This window comes from Berghia stephanieae, chromosome 12 (assembly GCF_034508935.2).
Source record: "Berghia stephanieae isolate SIO BIC M18660-M18661 chromosome 12, UCSD_Bste_1.3, whole genome shotgun sequence".
Classification (NCBI taxonomy): Eukaryota; Metazoa; Mollusca; class Gastropoda; order Nudibranchia; family Aeolidiidae; genus Berghia; species Berghia stephanieae.
The window spans coordinates 7021812-7042365 of NC_088371.1; the positions used below are offsets into that span (position 1 = coordinate 7021812).

At 38.2% G+C, this 20554-nt stretch overlaps 1 protein-coding gene across 2 annotated transcripts in view; it reads right to left on the bottom strand.

The window, feature by feature from the left end:
• LOC144958262 (N-acetylgalactosamine-6-sulfatase-like) overlaps positions 1–20554 on the bottom strand; it is a 33373-nt gene that overhangs the window by 10229 nt on the left and 2590 nt on the right. For both annotated transcript variants that reach the window (XM_078890108.1, XM_078890109.1), the window contains exons 2-11: positions 18966–19132; positions 17899–18022; positions 16668–16742; positions 13906–14008; positions 11300–11443; positions 10414–10480; positions 7415–7548; positions 6106–6227; positions 3920–4023; positions 1575–1708 (exon numbers count right to left, since the gene is read on the bottom strand). In XM_078890108.1, coding sequence (XP_078746234.1) covers positions 1575–1708; positions 3920–4023; positions 6106–6227; positions 7415–7548; positions 10414–10480; positions 11300–11443; positions 13906–14008; positions 16668–16742; positions 17899–18022; positions 18966–19064 — 1106 coding nt within the window. In that variant the 5' untranslated portion in view covers positions 19065–19132. The remainder of the gene's footprint in view (positions 1–1574; positions 1709–3919; positions 4024–6105; positions 6228–7414; positions 7549–10413; positions 10481–11299; positions 11444–13905; positions 14009–16667; positions 16743–17898; positions 18023–18965; positions 19133–20554) is intronic.

The window sequence follows — 20554 nt, forward strand, 5'->3', positions numbered from 1 at the left end:
GCACTCACTTCAAATGTAAAAGGACAAAGATTCAATCCTGAGTGAAGTCAGGATTTTTGCTGAGTGTCGAGTTGTGAGTGCCATACCACTAGTCCACACAGCCGAAATTTAGATCATTTCAGCCCCAGTAAAAAGGAAGAAAATGAGAGTCGAAAATTCTAGATTTGCAATTTTAAAAAAGCATGGGAGAAAAAATAAGAAGGGAACCACCCAAAAGTCTCATCCAGACATAGGCACAGGTTGCCGCTAAAAGGAACACACTCAAATGCTTATATCATATCATTATATATTCAAAACAAAAAGAATATAACATCAAATGACAGAGAGGTGATTTACAAAGAGTAATATATCATCTCCCTAAACTATAACTATACATTTGACTGCTTCCCTCCCAAAAGAGGACTCCGGCCAGGGCCAGGACAAAACAAAGTAATCTCATTCCAAGACTAAGACAGAAAGCAAGTTGGAAAACAGATAGAGGGGGATAGAAGAAGAGGGCATCCCTGCCCACAATGGGAGGTCAAAAGGCCACAATCAGGGCTCCAGAGGGCCTCCCTGCCCACTATGGGAGGTCAAAATGCCCCATCCAGGGTTCCAGAGGGCCTCCCTGCCCACTATGGGGGGTCAAAAGGCCACAATCAGGGCTCCAGAGGGCCTCCCTGCCCACTATGGGAGGTCAAAAGATTCCCATCCAGGGCTTCAAAGGGCCTCCCTTCCCACTATGGGAGGTCAAAATGCCCCATCCAGGGTTCCAGAGGGCCTCCCTGCCCACTAGGGAGGTCAAAAGGCCCCATCCAGGGCTCCAAAGGGCCTCCCTTCCCACTATGGGAGGTCAAAAGGCCCCATCCAGGGCTCCAAAGGGCCTCCCTTCCCACTATGGGAGGTCAAAAGGCCCCATCCAGGGCTCCAAAGGGCCTCCCTGCCCACTAGGGAGGTCAAAAGGCCCCATCCAGGGCTCCAAAGGGCCTCCCTTCCCACTATGGGAGGTCAAAAGGCCCCATCCAGGGCTCCAGATGATTACTTTTTTCCTTCTTATACTACCAATTTCCTCAGCTGACGTCAGCATCAAATTATTTTAGCTGTGAGAAAAAATTTGAATAGAAAAAAAAAATTAATTAAAAAAAAAAAAAAAAAAAAATAAACAAACTAAAAAACAAACAACAACAACAACCAAAACAATAAGAAGAACATGCCAGAACTCAGTTCTCATCCAAAAAAGAAATAGACAGTATTGTGAGCTATGTAGTTTAGTGATATGACACTCGCTTTCGGACCGGAAGGTCCCAGGTTCGAGCCTCGCTCCGCACATAGTTGTGTCCTTGGAAAAGGCTCTTTACTCACATTCTCTCATCATACTCAGGTGTAAAATGAGTACCTGGGCGTTAACAGTGTGTCTCTGTCGGAAAAAAAATTGTATTATCATCTAACAGGCCTAATGTCTCATTCTACATGTCATGTGTTGCTGTTGATCAAGGACCCCTTGTAAAGTGCTTTGAGCATGTTTAGTGGATATTGTGCTAAATAAAAGCTCAATTAGAATTAGCTCAATTAGACAGTAACAAAATTTTAACTACCTTTCTGTGTTGGAATTTTTCAGCAAAGCCCCAGTCAGGTCAAGCCCATCCAGCGTTTTCTTTGGCAGGTCAATTCCAGCCAACGTCACTAAGGTAGAGAACATGTCCATCACAGTGCCCAGTTGTCTGGATATCTGGACCAAGGAATCAACGTATTCATTAAACACAAACATGTAACACAATGCAGTTCCGAGCCCAAGGAGTTTGTGAGAGAGAAAGAGTGACTCAAGACTATGTGGTAGTTCATTCCAAATCTTAGGGCCCAAACAAGGAAATGGTTGATCACCAAATTTTGTTCTTGATCTTTTATTCCGACATGTTATTTTTCATTCCTGCTTGAAGCTCAAAGAAATAAATGACAACAGTCACATTGAAAGGAGGCTTCGCTTGAATGAAGAACGACAGATGATGTGGACGTTTCGGGTTTCTCCTTTGTCAACAAAACATGATGAAGGAAACACTGAAGACAAATTATGAGAGATGAAAGAATGGCATTTCTAAGGCAAATAATGTTGATTAATATTAGTTTATTCGCCTTAGCAACACCATCCTTTCATCTCCCATTTGCCTTGAGTGTTTTTCTTTCAACGTGTTTAGGAGACAAAGGGGAAACAACAGCTCAAACTGAATTCGATCCCAAGTAAAGTCAAGATTTTTTATAACATCCCCCCCTGTTCACCAAGCAGTGGTTGGGTAGCTGGGTCTCTTAGATCACTATGAAACTATTATTCTCGGAGTGGCTGATGGAATTGCCTGAAGAGCATCCTTCTCACATCCAACAGGGTTTTCAGTTATCCCCTTATTCACCCCATAGGAAAATTTGTCTCTTGGGTCTATTCCAAGGGAAGACTGGAATAACCCAGGCATCAGCCGCAGTGTAGTGCCACAAATTGAGCTAGGGTGAGAAGACTTGCTCAAGGCCACATAGCTCAGTGGCGAGTGATCAAACTCGGTACCTTTCAGGCTTTGCCACTGAGCCAAGATACTCTCACTGAAAATTCTAATCGATAGAAAATAGAAAAATAAATGAATATTGACCACATGTTTACTTTTTTTTTTCCTAAGTGTAATTTTTAAAAATTAAATACATTTTGGAATTTTATTTACTCATTTCACAAACCTAAATTCGACCAGCTACTGGGGAATTGTTTGGAAGTAACAATATCCTCCATTAATGACTCGACTATAACAAAGAAAGTATTGGACTGGAACCCTCAGGGCAGAAGATCAAGGGGAAGGCCACGAGGAACATGAAGAAGAATTAAAGAAGCTGATATACGGAGAAGTGATACGACATAGAACCAGATAAAAAAAGTTAGCTCAGGATAGATAAGGATGGAAATTGTTTGTCTGTGGCCTATACCCTGACCCAGGGTGAAAAAGGCAATGATAATGATGATGATGAACGGTATCCTTGAAACGAAGTTCCAATCTTGTTGAAGTAATCGATGATGGAATCCAGATGGTCCAGGCATTGATGATGGTATGATTGATTCATTGTCCAATAAAGAAGTAAATGAGGAGAAAGACAGGCTGTCTGAATTGCAGACCTGCCGACTGCTACGAAAAATTCGTAGAATTACGAAATTTTGGCTCCAATTTCAGAAATTCGTGAGCATCTCAAAGTCATTAAAACTTATTGAAAATGACAGTGGATGCCAGACTATATCATTGTAAGGATTTAGAAGTGTTATTGAATCCTTTTGAGGGTAAATTGTTGATTTTTATTTTCTCTCCTAAAAATTACAAATTTTAAAGTTTTCAAGTAAGCAGGTCTGCAATTGTCCTGGTTATGGATGATGGATTTTTGAAGTGGACAAGATGATAACGAAAAGTGCAAAAAGTATGCTAAAACAATAACATCTTGAAAGTTATGTAATGATTAGGAACAAAGAATGATTATTTTAGAGTAATTGCATCATCTAAACGGGGAAAAACCCCCCACACAAAATTTGAAAATTAAGCATTTCTATAGTGCAATATCCACTCCTCTTTACAATGGGGCTCTAGTCAACAGCAACACTTATCACTTAGGATGAGACATGGCACTTATTGGCAATACCAAATATTTTGTAACGACAGAGACAATGCTGTTGATGGCCAGGTAGTCATTTTACATCTAAACACAGTGAGAACATGTGAGCAAAGAACCTCTTCCAAGGACTCATGTGCTGCCCTAAGCAGGAGTTAAACCCTGGATCTTCAATCCCGCAGGCGAGTGTCATACCACTAGACCACAGAACCGAAAATTTATAGAATATAAAGCTGTATGGAAAAGGCCCAAAATCTTGCGAATGCAGGGTTTTACGCAGGCCATAACTCTGTGTCTTCAAAGGTAAAATTACCTGTCCAGGAGAGACTTTGTTTTTCCAGTAGGCTATGGCTGGACTCCTCATTCCTCCCTCGAATGTTGTTTCTTTCCCACACAAGAATGGACCGTTACTTCCTCCTGAAATGTGAACAAAATACAGAACATATAAATAAATAAATAAATAAAATAAAAATGCTCTTTATTTATCCCACAGGGAAAATTTGTCTCTAGGGTCTATTCCATGGGAAGACTGGAATAACCCAGGTGTCAGCTGCAGTGCAGCACAAGTGCAACAGCGGGTGGTCGAACTCATTACCTTTCGGGTACGAAGCAAAGACTGTATTGATGAGCCACGCTGGATTCTAGAGCGCTCTTGGGAAAAGCAAAAAAAAAAAAATAAAAAAAAAAAATGCACGCTAGAATCCTGGTGTGCCAAATTCCGATACTAAAGGGAGGTAACTAAGACATTTCGGTCACACAGTTCCTGCATGTTGTGTTGCAGAAAGTGCTGGAGCTTTTATATAGTGCAATATCCACTAAACGTGCTCAAAGCAAGGGTCTCTGACCAACAGCAACATGTAACATATAGAAAGAGACATGACGCCTGTTAGGCGATTTTACTATTTATTTTCAGACAGAGACAACACTGTTTACTGCCAGGTACTCATTTTACGCCTGAGTAAGGTGAGAGAATGTGAGTCAAGAGACTTTTCCAAGGACTCAACTATGCACTGAGCGCAGCTCGAACCCAGGACCTTCAGATCCGAAAGCGAGTGTCATACCACAAGACCACATAGCCTCACAAGTGTGCTAGACTTCAGTGTACTGGAATCTAGTGAGTTTCTTCAGTCCTCATCCCACAGTGGGTGGGTATGGACCACTGCTAAAAACTTTTCCATCCTCTTCTGGTCTGGCGTTGGCCAGTCAGTCTTTCCATCTCCTGCCAGGGCATCCCAGACCTCTCCATCCAGTTCTACCAGAATGTCTCTCCCCCAGGTTGACCTTGGTCTTCCTTTTTTCCCTCTTTCTGGATGGATTCCATTGCAGGGCTGTCCTTGTGTGATATTGTCCTTTGGATTCCTCAAAGTGTGTGTCCTATCTTGTAAGTACTGTATACAATATTAGGAGTTTACATTTGTTTATTTTGTTTGTTTACTATTTTAAGGGACTTACACTGCTTGCGACACATTTAGGACATTCAGTGCCAGTAAAAAGGAAGAAAATGGGATAGTAAAAAAATTCTAGATTTAGATTCTGAGAGCACTCTATCAGTGTACTAGGTTTCAGATCACCAGCACAGAATCCCACTAAAGAGAATACACTCAAATGCTTACAAAACATATTCAAAACAAATATAAAACAGAGCATAACAGAGAGATGATTCAGAGGGAAGAAAATATAATTTTCCCAAAACTATAACAATACATTTGACAGCGTTCCTCTCAGCTAAGGACTCCGGCCCTTATCTCAATACTAAAATATTATTTTTTTTGTTTACAGTTTATCATGTCTTGTTGTACATATTACGTGTTGGTCAGGAGCCCCTTGTAAAATGCGTTAAGCATGTTTAGTGGATATTGCACTATATAAAAGCTCATGTTCTATTGCTGTTGTTTTTTTGGTTCTTTTTTCAAAACTAACTTCCTATGACTTACATTCTATTAGCACTTGGCTCCTCAATTATAACAAAGACATTAGTATTTACCCAATTGCATGTGAAGTGAGTGTTCTAGCAATTGAGCTATAAAGACCCCCACTATTGACCAAGTTTATCACTGAGTACGTAAGGCAGACCAGCGCACTGAAAAATTTAAATATTCGTACTTTTTAGGATATGAAAATTGTAGTCACTAAAAAAATCCCCAAAAATCTACAATTTACCCACACAAAGATTAAATAACATTTCAAAATCCTCCAAATGATCTCGTCTGGCATCCTTTTTCCATTTAAATTAGTTTTGGTGACTTAGAGATGTACACTCCTCCCACCAAATCCAAGCATCAGTAACACACTATATAGTCAAGTGGAACAACTACAAAAGATGTCTAACTTCTACGTCATGGCACAAGACCAAAGGGCAAGAGTTCAGGTAGTCGCTGGTTCGGATAAGTAAGTAAGTAAGTTACTTAGAGATGCTCATCAAATTCTGAAATTGAAGCCAAAATTTCGCAACATTTAAACATAAGAGTAATTAATTAAAATAGTGATTCTAATGTTTACCTTTGGCTTTGTCGTAAGTAGCAGCTCCGTTGTCCGACATGAAAAATACAAGGGTGTTGTCATCTATGACCTTCAAGATACGGCCCACTGAGTTGTCAAGCTCCATCACTGCATCGCCGTATCTGACCAAAATTAAGGCAAATAATAGGAACTGTGTCATTGAAACAGAGAGAGAAAAACTGAAATGTTTGTTTTTATTTTTTTAAGGGCTTTTACAGCACTTACAATACAAATAGATCTTTTCTGCACCGGGAACAGAAGAATTATAGAATTACAAGTAACAGTAGTCAAGAAAACAAGAAGACAAAGAGAAATTGGTTAAAATAGAGAATTGATGCAAATTCTAAGGGAGCATACCATAAGTGTACTTAGTGTGAAATCACCAAAAAGACTCATCCAGACAGCAGCACAGAACTCCACTAAGGGGAATACACTCAAATGTTTACAAGATATGTTTCAAACAAAAATATAATGATTAGTAACAGAGAGGTGATATGCAGGAAAAAATATCACCTCCCAAAACTATAACTATACATTTTCCCTTTCAGCCAAGGACTCCGGCCAAGGCCAGGACAAAATCAAGCGATCTCATTTCAAGAGAAAGACAGAGCAACTCAGAAAACAGATATAAGGGGAAAGAAGACACAGCAAGTGAACTCCTGCCCACCATGGGAGGTCAAAGGTCCCCACCTAGAAACTGAAATGTTAAATGATAACAATAGCAATTACCATGGCAATACAGTTACTACTACTACTACTACTACTACTACTACTACTACTACTACTACTACTCACCTCCTCCTCCTCCTCCTCCTCCTCCTACTACTACTACTACTACTACTACTACTACTACTACTACTACTATACTACTACTACTACTACTACTACTACTACTACTACTACTACTAACTATTACTACTACTATAACAAAAACAACAATAAAAAAAAAAAAAAAAAAAAAATATAATAATAATAATAATAATAATAATAATAAAATAATAATAATAATAATAATAATAATAATAATAATAATAATAATATAATAATATAATAATAATAATAATGATGATGATGATGATGATGATGATGATGATGATGATGATGATGATGATGGTAATGATGATAATGATAATAATAATAATAATAATAATAAAATAATAATAATTAATAATAATAATATATAATATAATAATAATAATAATAATAATAATAATAATAATAATAATAATAATAATAATAATAATAATAATAATAATAATAATAATAATAATAATAATAATAATAATAAAAAATCAAACAAGGTCCTTACAGTCCACGCCTGGATCTCCCAAGGAATTTCTTGGACGCATAGACAGGTCCGTGTGTCGCATCTGGTGCAAAGTACAGGAAGTAAGGGAGACCACTAGGGTTTTTCTTTTGGTCTGTGATAAACTCGATGGCATCCTGAAAAAAAAAAAAAAGCACAGAAGTTTTATTGAGCTTTTATATAGCGCAATATCCACTAAACATGCTCAAAGCGCTTTACAAGGGGTCCCTAGCCTTCAGCAACATTTAACATGTAGGACGGTACATGATGCCTGTTAGGCGATATTACAATTTTTTTCAGACAGAGACAATGCTGTTAACGGCCAGGTACTCATTTTACACCTTAGTACGGTGAGAGAATGTGAGTAAAGAGCCTTCTGAAAGGACTCAACTATGCGCTGAGCGAGGCTCATACCCAGGACCTTCCAATTTGAAAGCGAGTGTCATACCACTAGACCACATTTTCATGTTAAACTTTTAAAATTAAGCCCTTCTGTACAACATTGTGAGATAACACTGCCCAAGCATTCCTTAAAGGAATATAGATAATCCATTAAACAAATGTTTGACGTCAAGAGGAATCACCCATGCAGAGCTGCCTTCTTGAAATTTCAAAAATTCGTAGTTTCCAAGGGAAAATAAGAAAAATCCACTTTAAATAGCATTAGACATAAATAATTTGCCCTCAGCATGATCCAGAAATGTTCCTAAGTTCTGAATTTAGGTTCTGAGGAACTAAACTTTCCTTTTCAACAAGATTTATTGAGTCAAAGAGGATAATGCAGTTCTGTAGCTGGAGCCCAAAAAATCGTGTTTCTACTAATTTTTCGTAGTACGAGGCAGATCGGCCCATGTTGTCCAAAGTGAACAAATTGGAGGTAAATAATCTTGCCCAAGGGGAAAAAAAACAACTAAAGTGCCTTAAGCAAGGTGGAATCCAGGACTTACAGGTTGCAGTGCAATGCCTTAACCACTCGGCCACATCATCTCCTTTTATTCCTGTTAATAATACAGTCCACTCCGGATAATCGCAACTCAGTTAATCGCAACTTTCGGTTAATCGCAACATTTCCCAAGAAATGGAATTAATTTTATATAAAAGTCACTGGTTTATTGCAACAAGCTTCGGTTAATCGCAACTAATTTTTGACCTCAAGAAGTGGGAACTCAAAATATCAAACAAACAAAATCCCATGATTAAATTGTATCATCGATGAAATCATGACATTATGAAGAATAGAGGGTGGGCAGGGTTTAATGCTACAGTAGTGTGTCAACCGCACCATGCTATTAGAGACAAAAGTGGGTGGGACTTTGCAGTATGGGTTTGTGTGATCATCTGTGACCATTAGATAGTAGGTGAGGGAGCTGGGCATAGTCTTGACAACAGGTAGATAATGACAGATGTAAAGAGAGACTGAGCGATACCCTTTGTTTTGGGATTGACAACTGTGCACTGTGACCAATGGGTTTGGTAAGAGCTTATTGTCTCTCATCACGGCTTATCTCTTTGACTCTTAACAAATATTGAGAACAAAAGAGAGAATATTAATCCAATCGGAATAAAATGTCAGCTTGCATCAAAGTTGCTTTAGCTTGCCAAAATCTATACAGACTTGCCATATGGTTTTTGTTTCAATCAAATTGCTGAGTCTGTGTGGAAAAGGAACAATGTTTGCAACATCTGGTTTGAGTTTACCTTATATGTGTAAAATATTGCAATTGTGAACAAGAAACTCAACTTCAGTTAATTGCAACTTCTGTTAATCGCAACAATTTTTGTAGATCCCAAGGTGTTGCGATTATCCGGAGTGGACTGTAACAATAAATGTTGTGAGAAAGTGCCAGAAGACAGCAGAGAACAAAAACCCTGCTGTGATGGGGAGAAGAACCCATGACCCAACAGTTACCGCACCTTTGCCTGGTCACAAGACGGATGCTCTACACTCGACACCATCCACCATTCCGGCTATGTAGTTTTGTGGTATGACACTCGCTTTCGGATAGGAGGGTCCTGGGTTCGAGCCTCACTCTGCATATAGTTGAGTCCTTGGAAAAGGCTCTTTACTCATATTCTCTTACCGTACTCAAGTGTAAAATGAGTACCTGGCCGTTAACAGCATTGTTTCTGTCCGAAAAAATTGTAATATTGCCTAACAGGCGTAATGTCCCGTCCTACATGGTAATGGTTGATGTTGGTCATGGACCCCTTCTGAAGCACTTTGAGCACGTTTAGTGGATATTGCTCTATATAAAAGCTCAATTAATTTTTAAAAATTTTGTTTATTTTTTTTTAATTCCGAAAAAGAGTGGTTTTTAACATAGTAACTATCCTGAGCCCCTTTCACGACTGTCACTATAGCGTTAAACTGATGGTATCAATTGCTTGCTACCCTTTGGAAAGACGCTTGTCGATTGTTAAGGACTGTCTGCACAAACCCGACGGGCACATATCAGCAGGTCTGATAACCGACGACAATCATGGGCCTGATTTAATATTGTTGTCATGGACAATATTTTCTTTTTTGAGTGGGTTTGAGAATATTTCCAGACCTGCAAATAAGTAAACATTGGTGCTAGAGACATTATTAGGTCAGGTCGTTTCAGCGCCAAAAAGAAGGACGATGAAGGGGGAAAGTTGTAGATCTGAAGTTAAAAACACAAAAAAAACTTTATTTTACAGTAAGAGTGCTGAACGCCAGTAAAAAGTCATTACTTTTTCCCGTTTAGCAGGTGATTGGAAAATATACTGAGGGCTTATAACATCCTGAATTCTGTAAAAATACGGAAAATTGTCTACTGTGTTTTTATCCCTGAAAACTACAAATTTTTCCAATTTCAAGTAGACAGGTGTGCTTTTATCAACCAAAACTTTCATATTCAAAAAAATCAACTCACCAATACCAACCAAAGTCAGGCAAAACATTTCTAAAAGCCGGTTTTCCCTGAAAAAAGTTTTAAGACAATTTGTAACATACGTGAGAATATGAAATCCAAACCAACCTGTGTGTATAACTGTGTCATATTGGACTCTCCTGTGTGCCGATGAATAGCAAACTCTTCATAATATCTGATGAAAAGATAGAAAGCATACATATAGTAATATTAATAATAAATAAATAATAATAAATAATAATAATAATAATAATAATAATATAATAATAATAATAATAATAATATAATAATAATAATAATAATAATAAAATAATAATAATAATAATATATAATAATAATAATAATATAATAATAATAATAATAATAATAATAATAATAATAATAATAATAATAATAATAATAATAATAATAATAATAATAATAAATAATAATAATAATAATAATACGCCCCAGCAGGTCATATGGAACCGTATTTATTTTCATACAGTATCAGTCGCCTGTTAGGCATTTTTTTTGGTACTAACACTCTTATAATATCCATCACTGCTTGTTGCCAGGTACTCACTCAACCCGAGTCAAGTGGGACGATGAGTGTAAAGGACTTTAGTACACACAAGAAAGGGACCCGAATGTTTCACAATCACTATAACCAATCTGGCTACTGACCAGGCACATTATAGCTTGACTTTGTGACAAGACGGAGAAATGGAACCATTGACCCATCCAACCACATCTTACTCAAACAGGCCATAGCAACTTTATGTTTTCCCTAAGAGAGCAGTAACAGCAATATGGGCTAACGATAAACAAGCACACAACAAACTAACAAACAATTACAAACATAAATGAACACATAATCACACATACATAATGGCATCAATACACACATGTATACACATAAGCACACACACACACACACACACATATTCACACAAACACACAGAGAGAAACAGATAAGCATAAACACTCATATAAACGTGACTCAAAACCCTACCTTCCCACCATCTTGTCATCTCTGTACACTGGAATGTTTGGGGTAGATTTATCATTGTAAGGGCCAAAGTGGCAGTTGGGGGAACCAAACCAGTGATCAAAGCCATGGCGAAGAGGCAAGTACTGAGGTTGATGACCTAAATGCCTGCAGAACAAATAAAAATAGGTCAAATTTAAAATAAAATAAATTTAAATTTGCTTTATTCATCCCCGTAAAACTCCGACCCAGTGGGTTCCCCCCCCCCCCCCCCCCAGGTGGCAGATCGGGGAAACCCTGTAATGGGATAGTTGTTGAATGCTCAATAGGCCACCCTGGACCAAATGAGGCCAAGGCCAAGTACCCATCAGCCACCCTGTGCGAGGGTCACAACACTGATCAGACAGGGATCAACAGCCTTCAGAGTTGCCAATTCAGGAGGCAAAAATTACTGGACTTTTACACAAAACACATTGACCGACCCCTTTCTGAGTGCTGAACTCCAATAAAGACTTTTGTACATACTTTTTCCCCCCGCTTAGTGGGTGATTGGAAAATATTCTGATGGTTTATAACAAACTGAATTCTGTAAATATACAGAAAATTGGCAACCTTGCAGGCTTGATTGGACTGCTCAGCGAAACAGTCTTTGCTTCGTACCCTTAAAGTAAATAACATTTTTAAAAAATTCCCTTTATTCATCCCATAGGGGAAATTTGTCTCTAGGGTCTATTCCAAGGGAAGACTGGAATAACCCAGGCATCAGCCGCAGTGCAGCGGCGCAATTTGAGCTAGGGCGAGATGACTTGCTCAAGGCCACACAGCGCAGCAGCGAGTGATCGAACTCAGTACCTTTCGGGTATGAAGCTAAGACTGTACCGCTGGGCCACGCTGATCACCCGTTGCTGTGCTGTGTCACCTCACCCTAGCTCAATTTGCTGCACGCTGAAGCCTGGGTTATTCCCTTGGAATAGACCCACAAGACAAATTTCCCCTATGGGATGAATAAAGGGAATTTTATGTTTTGGGGCAGCCTGGCTCAGTGGTACGGTCTTTGCTTTGTACCTGAAAGGTACTGAGTTCAATCACCCGCCGATGCGCTGTGTGGCCTTGATCAAGTCACCTCGCCCTAGCTCACTTTGCGACGCTGCTCTGTGGCTGACCCCTGGGTTATTCCAGTCATCCCTTGGAATAGACTCTAAAGACAAATTTCCCCTTGGGGATGAATAAAGGGAATTATATTTTTATTTATTTATTTATTTTTTGTCAGCAGCTGTCTAGAAGAATGACAATTCGAACATAAACCCGGGCAGGTGTAGCCTGGAGGCATGGGACCACTGAGGGAAGGAGACCCCAAAAGAAAAACCCCTGTTTTCTCAGCCAAGAGACGTTGGGGTGGTAGGCCAACACCCTGCTGTCCACAAAAACTTTAACCATTACAGAAACAACCCCATGGGGAAATTTTTCTTTAAGATCTATTCCAAGGGAAGACTGGAATAACCCACCCATCAGCCACGGTGCAGCCCCGCAAAGTATGCTAGGGCAAAGGGACTTGCTCAAGGCTGCACAGAGAGACAGGGAGTTCGAACTTGGTACCTTTTGGTTAAGAAGCGAAAGACCAAAGAACTGAGCAACGCTACCCTCAATTTAACATCACTTGCCTGTCCTCCCCCATTCCCATACCGCCACCCCCTAGCAATGGTTAGGCTGTTCCTAATTTAGTGTCACTCACCCCCTACCCCCTAGCAATGGTAAACACTGTAATGGAACAATTAATTCAAAGGACGAGTCTAGTGCCCGTTTATTAGATGTTAGTGAGGCTTTGTGGTCTAGTGGTATGACACTTGCTTTCGGATCGGAAGTTCCTGGGTTCGAGCTTCACTCGACGCATAGTTGAGTCCTTGGAAAAGGCTCTTTACTTACATTCTCTCACTGTACTCAGGTGTAAAATGAGTACCGGCTGTTAACAACGTTGTCTCTGTCCGAACTAAAATGCAATATCGCCTTACAGGCGCCATGTCTCATCCTACATGTTAAGTGTTGCTGTTGGTCAGGGACCCCCTGCAAAGTGCTTTGAGCATGTTTAGTGGATATAAAAGCTCAATGAAAAATATTTTTTAAAGTATAATTTTCATACATAGACACAAACGACTTTACACTAGGGCTCAAAATTTATTGCTTACTATTACAGCAACCACACACATACACACACACAAAATTTGTGCGGCTATGTGGTCTTGTAGTATGACACTTGCTTTCAGATCAGAAGGTCCTGGGTTCAAGTCCCGCTCTGAGCAACGCATAGTTCAGTCCTTGATAAAAGGCTCTTTACTCACATTCTCTCACCTTACTCAGGTGTAAATAAGTACTTGGGCGTTAACATCATTGTCTCTATCTAAAAAAAAAAATGGTAATATCGCTTAATTGACACGTCTCATTATATGTTGCTGTAAAGTACTTTGGGCACGTTAAGTGGATATTGCACTATATAAAAGCTCATTGTTGTTTTGTTTTTTGGGTTGTTTTTTTTTTTAATTTATCATCCATAATTATAGCCACCACACCACAGACACAGACACATACAGACGCGCGCACACACACACACACATAAACACACAAATTAGGCATACCATTTTCCAATAATCTTGCTGGTATACCCTTTAGACTTGAGAAGTTTGGGGATAAGTACCTCCTCATCGGATATTCCTCCCATGATGTTTTGTGGAGTGTAAGCTGTTGGCAAAACACAGAAGGAAAGAGAAAATGAAAAAAGAGATGATGATGATGATGATGGTGGTGGTGATGGCGGTGGTGATGATGATGGTGGTGGTGATGATGGTGGTGGTGATGATGGTGGTGGTGATGATGGTGGTGGTGATGGTGGTGGTGATGATGATGATGGTGGTCGTGGTGATGATGATGATGATGATGATGATGATGATGATGATGATGATGATGAAGATGATGATGGTGAAGATGATGATGGTGGTGGTGATGATGGTGGTGGTGATGGTGGTGGTGATGATGATGATGATGAAGATGATGATGATGATGATGATGGTGGTCGTGGTGGTGATGATGATGATGATGATGATGATGATGGTGGTGATGGTGGTGATGGTGGTGGTGGTGATGATGATGATGATGATGATGATGATGATGATGATGATGATGATGATGATGATGATGATGATGATGATGATGATGATGATGATGATGATGATGATGATGATGATAATAATGATGATGAAGATGATTTGAGCTTTTAAATTTTTTTTTTAAATTGAGCTTTTAAAAAAAATCTTTAAAATTGAGCTTTTATATAGAGCAATATCCATTAAACATGCTCAAAGCGATTTACAAGGGGTCCCTGGCCAACAGCAACACTTAACATGTAGGACGTAACATGACGCCTATTAGACAATTTTACAATTTGTTTCGGACAGAGACAACACTGTTAGCTTCCAGGTACTCATTTTACCTAATGAAGGAAACCTCCAAAGGGCAAAGAAATGGGATACAGTGGACCTCCTGGACAGTTGGATGATCTGGATTTTGCAGATGATCAGGCTCTTAAGTCCCACACCCAGGACCAGATGCAAGCAAAAACCACAATTGTAAATAGTCTCTCTGAATCAATTGGTCTAAGAATTCACCCTGCAGAGTCAAAGGTCTTAAGGATAGGTATGCATCAAAGGGAGCAGATCAAAATAAAAGATAAGGAACTCGAAGATATAGACATTTTCTGTTATCTCGGGAGTATAATTGACAAGGATGGAGGCATGGAAGCAGGGGTGAAATCACGGATAGGAAAGGCACAGTCTGCATTCACAACTTTGAACAGAGTTTGGAGAACTAAAGGGAGATCCCTTCGACTAAAGCTAAGACTTTTCAACTCAAACGTGAAGTCTGTCCTCCTGTATGGATGTGAAACTTGGAATGCATCGCAGGCATGTATAAGGAGGGTACAGATTTTCGTAAACAGGTGCATGCGTAAGCTACTCAGAATAAAATGGATGGATAAAATTAAAAATGAAGTGTATGGAAGCATGGAAAAGAACACAGCAGAAACCAATGGGAGAGGAACTAGGAAGAAGACAACGGAGGTGGATTGGACACACGCTTAGAAAGAACGACTCCACTATAACAAAGAAAGTATTGGACTGGAACCCTCGGGACAGAAGATCAAGGGGAAGGCCATGAGGAACATGGAGAAGAATTAAAGAAGCTGATATACAGAGAAGTGATAAGACGTGGAACGATATAAAAAAGTTAGCTCAGGATAGAGAAGGATGGAAACTGTTTGTCTGTGGCCTATACCCTGACCCAGGGTGAAAAAGGCATTGATGATGATGACTCATTTTACACCTGAGTACAGTGAGAGAATGTGAGTAAAGAGCCTTTTCCAAGGAATTAAACCTGTGGAATATTATGAAGATTGCTTATCTATTCTTTTTCAACTTTAATTTTTTTTTAAAATAAATAAATAAATAAATAATAAAGCTTTGTAAAGCGCTTTGAGCACATATAGTGGATATTGTGCTCAAGATTTTTTTGTTTTGTTTTTTTAAATAAATGGTCAATTGGTTCTTTCTATATACCATCCAAATATGACAGAAAGAGATGAATTTTTAATTTTCTTTTAAAAACTGCTTCATGTAAATGTCCCTGACTGTTTGAAACAGACAATTTGCAGAAAACTGGTTTTGAAGTTTATTAAACAACATTTCAACGTTTAAAAAGCCATCGGAAATTATGGAGCAGTAAGCAGAAGGGAAATAAAATTCTCTGAAAGTATGCAACAGTATGCAGACGTGAACTAAAATTCTCTGAAAGTATGCAGCAGTATGCAGACATGAACTAAAATTCTCTGAAAGTATGCAGCAGTATGCAGACGTGAACTAAAATTCTCTGAAAGTATGCAGCAGTATGCAGACATGAACAAACTATCAGATAATTGACGAATTTACCAATGTTCATTGGAAAGCCTCAAACCATCTTTCATTAGCCATAACCTAACACCATCCCACACCTCACAAAGGTTATGTCTACCTTCAGTATTGAAGCTGTAACAGTATGGATTGGATTGGATTGAATCTCAAAAGTCGTTCCAGGGACACGTGAACCATTTACCCAGAGCACCTCAAATATTCTGATTAAATCTATATAGATGTCAGATCAGAAAGGCTGATGCATACCATTACGATGAATGAAGCTTACCATTACGATGAATGAAGCTTACCATTACGATGAATGATGCTTACCATTAAGATGAATGACGCTCACCATTACAACATTTGATGCTTACCATTACGGCCTTTACAATATTTGATGTTTACCATTGCGACCATTACAATGTTTGAGGTTTACCATTACGACAAATGATTCTTACCATTACGACCCAAGGCGTTGTCGGAGTAGAACCCATTCCTGATGGGCAGACGACCTGACAGAAGGGCTGCACGGGCTGAAAGCAGGGGAAATAATAAAATAATTTTAATTGATTGGAAGATTGGACAGGAATGATTATAAGTAGTGGGGGGGGGGGGGGGGGGGGGGGGGACATAGCTTAGGAAATTATGAATACCATAAAAGTTAAAGCTAGAGATAAAAATATTGATATTAAGAAGAAGAAGAAGAAGAAGAAGAAGAAGAAGAAGAAGAAGAAGAAGAAGAAGAAGAAGAAGAAGAAGAAGAAGAAGAAGAAGAAGAAGAAGAAGAAGAAGAAGAAGAGAGGAGGAGAGGAGGAGGAGGAGGAGGAGGAGGAGGAGGAGGAGGAGGGGAAGGAGGAGGAGAAGAGGTAATACATACATAATAATACATTTTAGGTTATAATTTATCATATTGGTGAGTTAAAAATATAATATATTGAAATAAGACGCAGAGAAAAGAGCAATGGACCTTTTTACCCAAGTTACGATACGCCGCTGCATGTGTAAAACTCTTAGATGTAGAAATTAAGGCCACTAGAGTCTGGAAATTACACAACTCAAAAACTGCAAATTGCAAATGTAAATGGAAAGGTAGAACATATTAATTTATATGATATTAAAGAAGAGGAAGGAGGAGAATGGTAAAGTCGTTTAAGAATCTTACTTTGTTTTTCCCAAAGGTTTAATCTGGATTTTGGGGGTTTTGTCTCCATCAAGTTCGGCTATGTGGTCTTGTGATATGATACTCGCTTTCGGATCGGAAGGTCCTGGGTTCGAGCCTCGCTCAGCGCATAGTTGAGTCCTTGGAAAAGGCTCTTTACTCACATTCTCTCACCGTATTCATGCATAAAATGAGTACATGGCCATTAACAACGTTGTCTGTCTGAAAAAATTAAATATTGCCTAACGCCATGTCTTGTCCTACATGTTAAGTGATCAGGGAGCCCTTATACATTGCTTTGAACACATTTAGTGGATATTACACTATATTAAAGCTTACTTTTTTTTCAATAAAGTTGACTACAAAAAAATAAAAGCTCATCTGGAAATAAAGAGAGCACGGGGAGTCAGAGATAGAGAGAGAGAGAGAGAGAGAAAGAGAGAGAGAGAGAGAGAGAGAGAGAGAGAGAGAGAGAGAGAGAGAGAGAGAGAGAGAGAGAGAGAGAGAGAGGGGGGGTGGAGATAACTTACATGGAGAACATAAAGGATTGCCCGTGTAGAAGTCTGGAAACTGCATGCCATCGGCAGCCATCTTGTCAAGGTTAGGGGTTTCTCTGTTGGGTTCACCGTTAAGTCCTAAATCGCCCCATCCCATCTGGAAGAATATGACACAAAACAAATCAAGTAAAAAACAAAAGCACATCACATGGTTCACGTCTATGTAAAACATTCTATTTACATGAATACATGACATGGGCCACGTCTATATGAAACATTCTATTTTCATGAAACATGACATGGTTCACGTCTATATGAAACATTCATTTTCATGAATACAGGACATGGTTCACGTCTATATGAAACATTCTATTTTCATGAAACATTACATGGGCCATGTCTATATGAAACATTCTATTTACATGAATACACGACATGGTTCACGTCTATATGAAACATTCTATTTACATAAATACACGACATGGGCCATGTCTATATGAAACATTCTATTTGCATGAATACACGACATGGGCCACGTCTATATGAAACATTCTATTTACATGAATACACGACATGGTTCAAGACTATATGGAACATTCTATTCACATGAATACACGACATGGGTCAAATCGATTTGAAACATTCTATTTGCATGAATACACGACATGGTTCACGTCTATATGAAACATTCTATTTTCATGAATACACGACATGGTTCATGTCTATATGAAACATTCTATTTGCATGAATACATGACATGGGTCAAGACTATATGGAACATTCTATTTGCATGAATACACGACATGGGTCAAGTCGATTTGAAACATTCTATTTGCGTATCAAAGACATCTGATGGACTCTTAACTTATTGTAATTTGCATAAAAAGGGAAGCTGTTACATATTAAATTTTGTTCATTAATTTCTAAACCCCACTTAATCCTTGACCACCATGGAACCCCATCAGCATCCCCCATCTTTTATATTGATATAAAAATATAATATAATAATAATCATTTTTTTTTAAAATAACAAAAGATAACATTACATAACAAAGGAAAGCCAGTGTAAAGAACGTGTGGAAAAACAGCCAACAACTTACGTCATCCATTAACATGACAATAAAATTAGGAAGATTCCCTTGGCTCCCTACAAAGCACGATGTAAATGTAAAGACAAGGAATATTGTTTTCACAAGCATGGTGATTCTTTTCCACAATCCACAAAGAAGATGGAAGTCACATCAATAATAATTACAGCTACCTATATCTGAAAAACAAAATGAAAAAAAAAGGTTACTGGGTAATGAAAATGTTGTTGCTTGAAGCTCAAATGAATAAGTAATGATAGGAAATGGAATGGAAGCTGCAATTTAATACACGAAAAAAAGATAATAATAATAATAATAATAATAATAATAATAATAAATAATAATAATTTAAATAATAATAATAATAATAATAATAATAATAATAATTAATAATATAATAATAATAATAATACACATTTATATAGCGCTCATTCTCGTGTAAAACACAAGCTCTGGGCACTTTATAAATATCAATTTTAAGTGAAAAGAATAATAACAACAATAATAATTCATATCCAAATCAAGGATTCATATAGAGTCAAGAAAAACAAATACAGAAAAAAAATGTCGAAGTATCAAGTTTCTCTCATTCGCCTTCAGTGTGTCATTCATCGTATTTTGTTGAAAAAGGGGAAACCTGAAACATCCACTTTATCTGTTTTCATTTATTAGATATTGAAGCTTCCATTCAATTTCCTATCGTTATTGATCTTTAACAAAAAAAAAACAAAACAAAAAAAAAAACCCCAAAAAATAAAAGAAAGAGAAGAAAAGAAAAGAAAAAGAAAAGTTTTAAATTCATAAATAGATATTATTGAGATATTAGTGCTGATAATGACAAGTGTTCCAAAAAAAAAACAATTCAAAAAGGAAAATTGTTCTTCCAAGGCTTTTTGAATGGTATATACCTTCTAGACACTCCGATACCAAAATGAACAACTGATTACTGTTCCCACATGTGTAACATAGCTTAAGTTGAAAAGTCTGAAAATAATGTCAATGTAAAGTGCATAGAGCGCAACTTCGTCATGGGTTATATGCTATAGAAATGCTATTTCTTATTATTCTCTGTCATGGGCCGCAAACGTATGGTCTGTTAGATCTGGTGAATAGCACTTTGCAATAGACTAGTTTCCTATCAAAAGGGTTGCAAGCAATTGCTATTGTTTCACACCATAGACACCAGGATAAACACCAGCCTTATAGATCTAATGATTGACTAGGGGATCAGAAAAAAAGCTCTAATTAATTTGACATCAATCCCATCCCTTTTGCGTATGGAGAGAGTTGCTCTATCTATTTAGTCATCGGGATCCTAATTATTCTCATGAAGGCTGAGTTTATTCTGGTGTCTGAAGCATATGACATAAAAAACTTGAGTGCAATATCCAATAAACATGCTATGCTTAAAGCGCTTTACAAAGGGTCCCTGACCAACAGCAACACTTAACATGTAGGATGAGACATGACGCCTGTTAAGCGATATTACAATTTTTTTCGGACAGAGGCAATGCTGTTAACGGTCAAGTACTCATTTTACACCTGAGTATGGTGAGACAATGAGAGTAAAGAGCCTTTTCCAAGGACTCAACTATGCACCG